This window comes from Tupaia chinensis, unplaced genomic scaffold (genome assembly GCF_000334495.1).
Source record: "Tupaia chinensis unplaced genomic scaffold, TupChi_1.0 Scaffold000574_1, whole genome shotgun sequence".
In the NCBI taxonomy this organism is placed as follows: domain Eukaryota; kingdom Metazoa; phylum Chordata; class Mammalia; order Scandentia; family Tupaiidae; genus Tupaia; species Tupaia belangeri.
In genome coordinates this window covers 3,000,833-3,011,410 of record NW_006160088.1, presented here as the reverse complement: position 1 = coordinate 3,011,410, position 10,578 = coordinate 3,000,833, and the positions used below count along the sequence as shown (strand labels likewise).

At 55.4% G+C, this 10,578-nt stretch overlaps 1 protein-coding gene across 1 annotated transcript in view; it reads left to right on the top strand.

Annotated features, from left to right (window-relative positions):
* MRAS (muscle RAS oncogene homolog) overlaps window positions 1-7,285 on the top strand; it is a 30,207-nt gene extending 22,922 nt beyond the window's left edge. Inside the window, exons 4-5 of the mRNA XM_006158183.2 lie at window positions 2,479-2,558; window positions 4,244-7,285. Coding sequence (XP_006158245.1) covers window positions 2,479-2,558; window positions 4,244-4,343 — 180 coding nt within the window. The 3' untranslated portion in view covers window positions 4,344-7,285. The remainder of the gene's footprint in view (window positions 1-2,478; window positions 2,559-4,243) is intronic.
* Window positions 7,286-10,578: the final 3,293 nt, after the last annotated feature.

The window sequence follows — 10,578 nt, the reverse complement described above, 5'->3', positions numbered from 1 at the left end:
GCGTGTGTGGGTGTGTGTGTGTGCGCGTGTGCGTGTGTGTGTGTGTGCACGCATGTGTGCGTGTGTGTGTGCGTGTGCATGTGTGTGTGCGTGCACGCATGTGTGCGTGTGTGTGTGCGCGTGTGCATGTGTGTGCACGCATGTGTGCGCGTGTGCATGTGTGTGCGCGTGTGCGTGTGTGTGTGTGCGCGCATGTGTGCGTGTGTGTGTGTGTGTGTCGGGGCCGGGGCTGCACACAGTACCTCCCCACTCGGCAGCCCTGGTGCTGGGAAGTGGAACTCGGGCCACCTGGATAGCTGGATCTCACAGAGGCCTGCGGGCAGCTCTGATGGGGACAGTGTACGAGCAGGACGAAGCCATAGAGGACGTCAGTCATAGAGGCTACGACAGGGACCAGCTGGCTTCAGAAGGGCCCGGCGGCTGTGGTGTTCGGCCCGCCTGGTCTGCCGAGGGCTGCGGCCCAGCTCAGGGCTGTGCAGTTCTCTGAGCTGGCCCCGGAGCACGCTTGGGATCTTCGTGAGCTCTGGGCCCTGGGAAAGTCACCCCTGCCTCGTGTGCACACTTCAGGGACAGCAGGCAGACCATAAACAGCACTGTCGCTCCAAGGTGATGTTGGCTGTGGACACAGAGAGTCAGGGAAGGGGACAGGGATGTGACGAGGGGAGGAGATTTTCTGAGTACGCTGGTCCGGGTGAGCCCTGCCGGAAAGCGTCCTTGCAGCAGGACGTATGGGGAGTAAGCAATATGCCATGCCGACATCCGGGGACAGAACCTCCCAGCAGAGGCCCCACGGTGGGAGCTTAGGCACAGCGAGGAAGCCAGGCCGCTGGAGCGGAGGGTGGCAGGAGGGGAGGTCAGAGAGGTGGACTGAGGCCTCCTGGGCTTTCGTGGTGAGTGGGCAGGAAAACCACGGCAGGTTTGGAGTCCAACTTAGGGCTGGATGGCCTGTTTGTGGCGGCCATGTCAAGACCAGACTAACAGGTGGTCTCAGCTCCAGCTGCAGGGGCCTGCCTGCTCCCCATCTGGGGTGCACAGGGTGGAGCACTGTCCTGACCTCACCTGGGCCTCACAGAACGTGACTGGGGCACCTGCCATGCCTAGATGACTGCATCTGGCCTGGAAGAGGCCCCGCAGCTGACCTCAGCGGCCCCACTCGTCCATGGGAGCCAGGCAAGAACGGAAAGTGTGTCTGGTTCGAAGCTTGACTGCCAGCTGCAGTTGGCCTTGGGCAAGCACGACCCTCTGAGCTCAGCCTCCCACAGATCGGAGGGACCCGGCCGCCCACCTCGGGTTAAGTGAGTGCTGGGCTGCCGAACAGCCCCCATCCCGACGGCCCACGGTGGAGGGGGCTTCCTTTCTGTGTTGTCAGAAGCCCAGTTTGTTGAATGAATGTTTCGAGGGTTGGAGCTCTGTTCCCGGTGCTCTAGTCTCTGTGTGTCTGTCCCCTACCACGGGGCCTCTGCCTGAAGCCACTGTGGTGGGTGACTGATGGCCGCACACAATGATAGCATGGGAACATGCTGTTCTGTGTCCTGGGTGGCGATCCCTGACACCCTCCTCTAAAGCGACAGTGCTCTCGTCACCCTCGCCCTGTGCACGCGGGGTCAGCCATCCTTTCTTCACGGTGCTGCTTTTCGCTTTCCAGTGTGTTATAATGAAAGGCAGTCATTTTGTAATCAGAAAAAGGGCTGCAGAATTCACAAAGTCCTTTGCTCACAATCGCCCTACTTCATCTCGCAGAGGAGGCCTGTGCGGTTTACCCGACCCCTCACGCGTGGGCAACGAGCACTTCCTGCCTTTGCGGGGGTTACAGGAGAAGCCAGTGCTCAGGAGTGTGGCCTGACCTCACCGAGTCCTCGTTCTCTGCCCAGAGCTCGCTGTAGACATGGCCCTGAATCTCGTTTTACTGGGGTCTCCTCGGCCGCTTCTACCCCTGTGCCCCTCAGCTGAGGGGATCCCTCTGCATTAAACTGTGTGTAATCTTGGCCAAGCTCCCAGACACAGATCAGACACAGCAAGTGGCTGGGGTCACTGGGGTCCAGGGTCCTGCTCCTGGCCCCCTCCTCAGCCTTTCCCACCAGATCTACTCTGGAGGGGCCCAGAAAGAGTGGTAAGAGCCACTCCAAGGTGGAGAAACAGACCTCGGGAAGAAAAAAAATGAATCGGAATATATTTTACTTTGATAAATGAAAGTCTTTAGTCTTCATATAAAAAGATCGCTTTCATTCTATTTTTAGGGTGCTATTAAATATCTCTGTGACTAGGGAACAAGAGGGAATTGGAAAATCCATTAGCAGAACCTTCTGACCTTAAAGAGCATGAAGCTACCAAAGACAGGAGGCTGATGGGACCAGGCTGCTGTGGAGGCTGTAAATGTGTCCGGGTCCCTCAACCCTCCGAGAATTTACATTTTTAAGGGTAAAACGGGGCTTTGTGGATCTCAGCGCCGCTTTGACCAAGTTGAGCTTTGATTTCCAGATTCCGTACATAGAGACCAGTGCCAAGGACCCACCTCTCAACGTTGACAAAGCCTTCCATGACCTCGTTCGGGTCATCAGGTGAGCCGCGCCCCTGCCCACAGACGGCCCTGCATGTGGTAAGCCCCGGGCCCCAGCTGGGGAAGGCTCCTGCTCCGAGGCCGATTCCCTGTATCTCCTCTTTCCTCCACCCACCTCTGCCCATGCGCCCCAGCCGTCCGGGAAGTCTGCACACACCGTGAAATGGAGACGCTGCCCACCCGGGGTGCCAGCGCTTCTGCAGCTCAGGCTCCCTGGTGTCCCCCAACCCTGACACTTTCAGCACACTGCGAAGGGTCCCCCTCCTCTTTGCTGATAGCAGAGTGCCCTTTGACATTTTCCCTGAACAACCAACTTTCTGATTTCGGGCTCAAATTTCAGAGCATTGCCTGTGTGTCCTATCGGACCCCACATGCTTTCAGCCTCCCGGTATTGTCCACAGCCCTAATAGAGAGACCCTTCCGTATTCCTCCGCAGGTGAGGGCAGGGGCCCAGCCCCAATCCACTCACGCTTAGACGGTGAAAGAGCCTTCTGGCTGCTCTCCCTGGGACCCATCAGGCCCATTTCCCGATCTTAAACACACACAGCAGCCTTGCCCGCGGTCCCCAGCCACCACACGCTGAGATGTGGTCTCGATGCTGGTGACCTCGAGACGGCTGTGAGGTCAGACACAGGGCTTTTGAGGTGTCATGCCCTATCTGCCACCTCTCGTCCCCCACTGTCCACGCACACCCGCGTGAGCACATACTGAATGGCCTCATTTTCTCACTGTTCCCAACATAATGGGGAATATTCCAGACTTCGCTCAAAATGTTGCTTTTTTTTTTTTTTAGAGATTTTTCTGTTGAGCATGTGCGCTCACCGTAGAGACATAGAGACAGGTCCGGGATTCGAACCGTGGTTGGCCATGCGGGAGTTCAGAGCCTTAACCACTACTGACCTGAAATTTTGCTTTTTAAAATTATTTTCTCTTGGGCGTTTCCCCCCTTTAGTATAAGCAACTTCCAGACAGCATATGGTCTTGGTTGTAGACTATAGTCCCAAGGGGAGGTTTCAGACATAGGGAAGGTTAGCAGAAGGTCATCAAAAAGACGACCAGCCAGTGACATGGTGGTTAAGGTGACTAGGTCCCACATGGCCGACTGTGCAGTTTGAGTCCCGGACCTGATGGCTTGAAAAATCACACCGGGTACATGAGTGTCTGTGCCCAAAATCCTGAGAGGAAATGGAGGCGAAGGGATCGCAGTGTGGTCATTGACCCCTGGGGGTGTGCTTTTTCACTTTCTCTCTAGTGATTGCATGTGCCCTATAACAAACTAAAACATAATAATAATTAATTAAAATATAACATATGCCAAAAGCTATTTTGCCCATAGTTTACATTTTCTGTGAAATCGGAAACAGAGAAATAGAGGCCAACAGTTCTCTAAGATGTGACACATACTGTAGTCTATGACTTAAATAAACGTGTCACTAGCAGAAGCCGGAGGGCCCATCAATTGTAGGATTTCGTCTGCCTCTCCTCTCCCACACCAGTTTCTTGGCCTCTCAGGAGATGCTCCTGCAGCAGCTAAGACCACAGCCTCCCTGAGGCCATGCCCGCCGCCCTCACCCACGCTCCCCTGAACAGCCCTCCTCTGCCAGGTGGGGAGCTGCGGACGGAGGGGGCAGAGGAGAAGCAAGCCCGTTTTTGACTTTGTCTTTCTGTTCTTCATTGTTTCAAAAGGCAACAGATTCCAGAGAAAAGCCAGAAGAAGAAGAAAAAGACCAAGTGGCGGGGAGACCGGGCCAGTGGTACCCACAAACTGCAGTGTGTGATCTTGTGATGGGCCGAGGTCCTGGGCACCATGGCCGTGAGCTGGCCAGCCCTCGGGACCCCTCCACTGCCTAACTGCACTGAAAACCATTTCTAACCACGACCTTGGCCCGAGGACTGGGCACGGGAAGGGAGAAAGGGAGGGATGGCCCGGCACAGGCGGGCTGGCTTTGTGGAAGGGCACAGGCTTCCCTGTCCCTCCTGAGAGACAAGGAAGCCACCGTAAGAGAAGCGGCACCCACGCCTCTCGTGTGCCAACTCACCCGTCCCTCCCCTCCTGGTAGGCGTGCTGTGCCCCTGAACCACACAGTGCTGGTTCGCGTGGCCACGACCTCCAGGCACCAAGTACACAAGCCATGGACGAGCTTCTCTGCCCCTGTCCGCAGTGTCTGAGCTCGGATGTCTTTTGTAGACTTTTAAATTATTTTAGTGATGTTATTTTATTAACGGAGTCTGGGCCCACGCCTGGGGAAGTTTCAGCAGGCCTCTCAATGGCGACTTGTCTGGAGGATCGTTTTTCTTCAGCTGAGTGTTCCCAGCAGTGCCAAACCTCCCCTCGATCTGAAAGCAGAGCGACCGAGAGGCCAGAGCTAACGGGGGCCTCGCTGGGGAGACGCCCTCGCAGGCTGGGAGTCGAACCTGGAGGGAAACAGACCTTCCCATGGCCTGGAGAGCGGAGAGGAGATGCGTGTCTGCCCAGAAGCTGTGGCTGTGGTTGAGGGTACGCATACGAGGAAAGAGGGTGTCATGGTGCCGGGGCCATGTCTGGCACGAGCGTGTCCCTTCTTGCAGGGTTTCCATTGTCCCGGAAGTGTGGAAACCCCAGGAAGCCGGTGGCTTTGCCCAAATGTTCCTTTCTATTTCAGACAGTGTGGATGACTTCTGTGTCCCTCCCGGGTTGGGGAGTGGGCCTGGCTCTCTCGGCTGTCTCTCCCTGATTCACATCCCCCATGTTGCTGGCATCTCTGTCGTGAGCGCACTGACACATCAAAGCAGACTAATGGACCCCATCCAGAAAACTCCAGCTCAAGCTGACTCAACCCGAACTGACTCTGCTGTGTCGCCACCAGCACCTGAAGCCGTGTTCCCTTCGCATCACCTGCACCTCTGTGCGCGCTGTCAACAAGCCAGCCCTTCCCAGACTTGCAGATGGAGAACCCGGGCCCTCGTTGCCTTTTGGGAACACTTATTAACCTCTTGGATGTTGGCTATAATGTGTGATCAGGGGTGAGCGATAGGCTGGGCTGTTGTCATGGCTCCCAAACACCTGCTTCCCTACTGAGACTGTCCCCCTCCTCCCCACCAGGTGCTGCTGGTGTGAACCAAAGACTGGGTGTTTTCCAGCCAGCGTGTGGGTGAGGGGCAGCGAGACCAACGGCAGACCCCCCGAGGGAAGGTCAGGCGAGGAGGTGGCCCAGCAAGTGACCTTACTTTCCAGATGTTGCATGTCAGGTCACTCTACCAACTAGAACATTCTCTGCAGGGGGCCTGGCCAAGGAAAGTGAGCCCCCTGCTAATGCCGGGGCACTTGGACTCCTCCAGCCCGGCAAGTGCAGGGAGCCCTGAGTGGGTGAGACCGGCGGCAGCCAGGAGGGCCCCTTGAAGAGCGATTCTGGAAGGAAACAGCTGGGATTTTGTCAACTGGAAGTCAAACTCCTATCCCTCTCCAAGGCCCTTTTTTCTGTTCCTGAAAGGAAGGATAAAGGGGAACATTCCAGAGAAGGCACTTCAGAGTTCTCCAGTAACACGGGGACATTCCAGCCCTGACTCTCCTCCAAGCCACACCCACAGCTGGCCCGGTGCAGGTTTGATGGGCGCAGGAAGAAGAAAGGCGGTGGGACAAACAAGGGAGTAGGAGGTGCTTTGCAGCAGGAGAGCTGAGTGGCCCAAGAAGCCCTGCACCACGGCTGCAAGGAAACCTCCGGAGAGCGGAGTGCAGGAGTCCTTTAGAAGCAGATCTAGAGCAAAGCCCTGGGTCATAAAGGCAAATGGACATGGGTTCTGGCCTCTGCTGGTCCCCCACAGAAGGAGTGGCACACCTGTGCATCCACAGCTTAATTGCAATGCCCAAGGGGAGCCCTCTGCAGTTCTGCATTTGGACAGACGGTCAGCTTTCATCGCCCGTGAATCCTCATTTGCCCCACACAGGAGATGAGTTAATAATGCCCCATTTTCAGAAACGGGACCTTGTGACGGAGGTGGCTTCTCGATAGGCCAGAGTAGAATGTACCTTGGGGCGGTCCCGGCCCATCTTTTTCGTCATCACCTGGCGGGGTCAGTCTAGAGAACCTGGTCGGCCATGCCACTCCACGACTGAGGAGCCCATGGGCACGTGTGTCTGTGTTCCCGCTGGTTTTCCAGAGAACAGGGCTGTCCACATCTCCCGGAGCACACTCTTCCTGAAATCCCCTCACCCCACGCCTCTGCCATCGCGTGCTCGCAGATTCCCTCCTGCTCTTCTGACCCCTCCCCTCACCCTCAAAGCCTGGGGCTGTGGCTGCTCACTTCTCCATACTTGTCCACACAAGGGGCATTTGAGTGTTTTCTCAAGACCTTGTCCACCACCTGCTCTCGCTCTGTGGCGAGCGCCTAGTTGGCCCACCATGTTTGTGTCATCACTGTACCGGGAGACTGACCCACTAACCCACAACAGCTCTGCCCCGAGGCTCCCAGACGTGTTGCAGTAAATCCAGGGCCGCGGTTTCCTCCGTTAGCAGCCCACTGGGTTTGAGAGTCCATGTCGGGTTTACGTAGAATGAGAGATACTTGAATTCCTGAGTGCCTGGGAGCGCCCAGCTTCTGTCCCGCGGTGCGAACAGATGGCATTGTCGTGAGACGAGAGCGAAGCCTGCAGATCTCGATGACGCTTGAGCCTTTGATGTAACTTTTTATGAAGTCTTTGTGTATCTTGACTCCTTAATAAAGAGAGCGGCACTTGTCTGCCTTGCTTCCTCTTCAGATCTTTCCCAAGCTTGGCTGAGAACACCGGGTCGGCAGCATTTTGCCCAGGCCACCTGCTTGTAGACCACGGTGTTGGTTCTGGCCAAACCTAGATTCAAGCAGACCCTGCGGACGACCCCGAGTGGTGTCTCTGCCCTGCATGGAGCCAGAGGGTGCAGGTGGACTTGGCCCTGGGTTCCAGCCCTGCCACTGGCCTTTGTGTGGGCAGGACGAAGGACCAGCCTCTGCGTGGGCGGGACTGTGCACCCCTGCGTAGCTCAGGGCCTGGAGCTGAGTGTAGGTGTGCGTGGAAGGGAGCCTAGAACCGGGAGGTTTTTACACAGGACACTCCCGTTCCTGGAAACCGCCCCCACCCCCATCCACTGGGTCGCAGTCTTGTTGATTGAACCGAGGGGGCACTTGACCAGGTTGAGTCTCCGTGCTTCCGATTATGCAGGCCTGTGCCCTGGAGTTGTCACTCCTTCCTGTCCTATACCTCACATCCAATCGGCCAGCAGGTCCTGTCCACCACACCTGCAGAACTTAGCCAGAACCTGCCATTTGTCACCACCTCCGGGCCAACGTCCAGCCCAAGCTGCTGTCACCCAGACCTGTTGCACTTGTCTCCCTACAGTGCGTTCCCAACACAGCAACAGAGAAGAATGGAAATTAAATTATATCCTCAACCACCCTAGTGGTTCCCACCTCACGTTTTTGTTTAGTGATTGCACAAGAAGGGGGCACCCTCAACAGGGTCCCATCATGCCATGATCCTCAGTCCCCAGGTCCCAGGATCCAGGATGCTCGTGCATGTGCCCAGCCTCTTTTCAGGCCACCCTGGGATCCAAACCATGGCCACCGTGTGGCTTCCAGCCTTGCAGAGCATTTGTATCACTGCTGCACCACAGTGGCCGGGCCCCTCTCACCTCTAAGACGTGACACTGAACACTTTGTAATGGCCTGATGTTCATCAGCTACAGAGAAAGACAAATCTGAAGGCAGCAAACACTCAGCTCTGAGCCGCACACCAGGGCTATTGAGAACATCAAGGCCCCATCACCATGGGGCCGACAGTGGTGCAATGGTAAACCCCATGCTCCGTGAGCCTCATAGCAAAGGTTCTGGGTTCACATCTGGAAGCCTCCCTTGAGTATGCTAGGCTTCCTAGCATGTGCCCATGATCCTGGGCTGGCTGAGGCCCGGTCACTGCACCAAAATCCTGTTGGAGGTGCTCAGTCTCTCTCTCTCTCTCTCGCTCTCTCTCTCGCTCTTTTTTAGCTATTTTTATTTTTAATCTTATTTATTATTTTTTCATTTGACCAGAGTGAGAGAGGAAAAGTGAGAAAGCAAACTGCCAGGTCTAGGACTCAAACTGCTGTCGGCTATGTCAGAGTCCAGCGTCTTAACCACACCACTTGCTGGCCCCTCTATCTCTTGCTCTTGGAAGAAAGAAGGAAGGATGATAACTTAAAGGAAAGAGCAAAAACATGTCAGAGCAGTTCACAGCCCAATGGGGGGTGATAAACTGTTGTGACTTGTACATTAAGAGGAAGCGCTTATCAAGAAGTTTAGGAACCCGTTGCTTGGCACTGAGCTCCTCTATCGGCCCAACGAGCAAGACCAAAATGGAATCTCTCATGCTACAATGCCACGTCCTTGAACTGCCGCTTTAAGGAAGGGAATATGTCCTCAGAGTAGGCCAGTTTCTCCTGAAAATGGGAGACTGCAATCTCCCTGAGTCAGCGCTGAGGAAATAAAGCTCACCCGTGTCTAATCGCTGTCTAGGGACGTGCAGCCCAAATACCCCTAGATGTGACCTAGACATTTTTTTAGGAGCAACCTTGTTGCCCAGACACATTCCTCTTTAACCTTCCAGACTCAGTGTCTCCGCTTTGTGCTTAAGATCCAGTGACGTGGGACCAGCAGTTAGCATAATGGCTATGTCGCTGGACTCCTACGTAGTCGACTGCGGTTTGAGTCCCGGACCCGGTGGCTTAAATTCACGCCAGGTGCATGTGCGTGCGTGCCCAAGATCCCGAGAGGAGAATGGAGGAGAAGGGATTGTGGCGTGGCCATCCCCCCGGGGGGTGATTTCCTGCTTTCTATCTCTCTTTCTCTCTCTGTCTGTCTGGCGAGCACTTGCGCCCTATAGTGAAAACCTCTCCAAAAAAAAGATCCAGTGACATGACATCCCTGCCCCTCCCCCTCCCCCTCCCACCTGGGACTTCTGCCTCTGAACCCTGAAATCTGTAAGGCCTCTGCACGTGTTCACGGGGCAGCATGGATTTTGCGGTGCCTGGCGATCGTCCTAACCCTGGCTCAAGTCACGGTTTGGCTTCCTTACTGTTCCTCAACTGTCCTTTTTAGATCGACTCCCTTGACCTGGGGGAACTGGGAGGGGCGCTCTCATAAATCTTGTACTTAGTGGAGGAGAAGGTTGAGGTTATTCGCTGACCATGGAAATTTCACTCACACACTGGGCCCACTAATTGCACTGCCTTTTGAAGGTTCAAATTTCACATTTAAAAAAAATGTTTTTTGAGAGGTTTCTGCTATAGTGCGCGTGGGCTCGCCAGAAAGAGAGAGACAGAGAGACAGAAAGCGAGAGATCACCCCCCCACCCCAGGGGGGATGGCCACGCCGCAATCCCTTCTCCTCCATTCTCCTCTTGGGGTCTTGGGCACGCACGCACACGCGCCCAGTGTGAGTTTAAGCCGCCGGATCCGGAACTCGAACCGCAATAGACTACAGGGGAGTCCCGCGACATAGCCATTACGCTATCTGCTGGTCCCCAAATTTCACTTCCTAAAGCATGCCCAGTCCCCAGATCCACATCAGGACTCTGAAATAAAGCACCCTCACCTCTGTGCACTTCTGAAGCGGCTGTAGTAAAAGTCCCCGGGTCAGGGCCAGGTGGTGACGCAGCAGTAACTCATCCCCTCTGCAATGCAGGGACAGTAGGAAGGTTCCCAGCTGGTATCCCAAGGCCTCCCTGTACTCACCAGGCACACGTGTGTGTGTCTGTGATCCAACATGGATGAGGCTGAGAGTGACCATAGCATGAAGGCCCACTGTGGAGGTACCTACTCCCACCACCACTTCCTTGTTGAAAAAACAAACTTTAAAAGAGTTTCCACTGGGGCTGGCAGGTGGCATGGTGGTTAAAGCTGCTGGATTCCCACATGGCCTACCACGGTTCGAGTCCTGGACCTGGCAGCTTGCTTTGTCACTTTCCCTCTCTGTCTCTCTCTCACTCTATCCCTCTCTGGTCAAATTTAAATAAGTAAATATGGGGACCAGCAGGT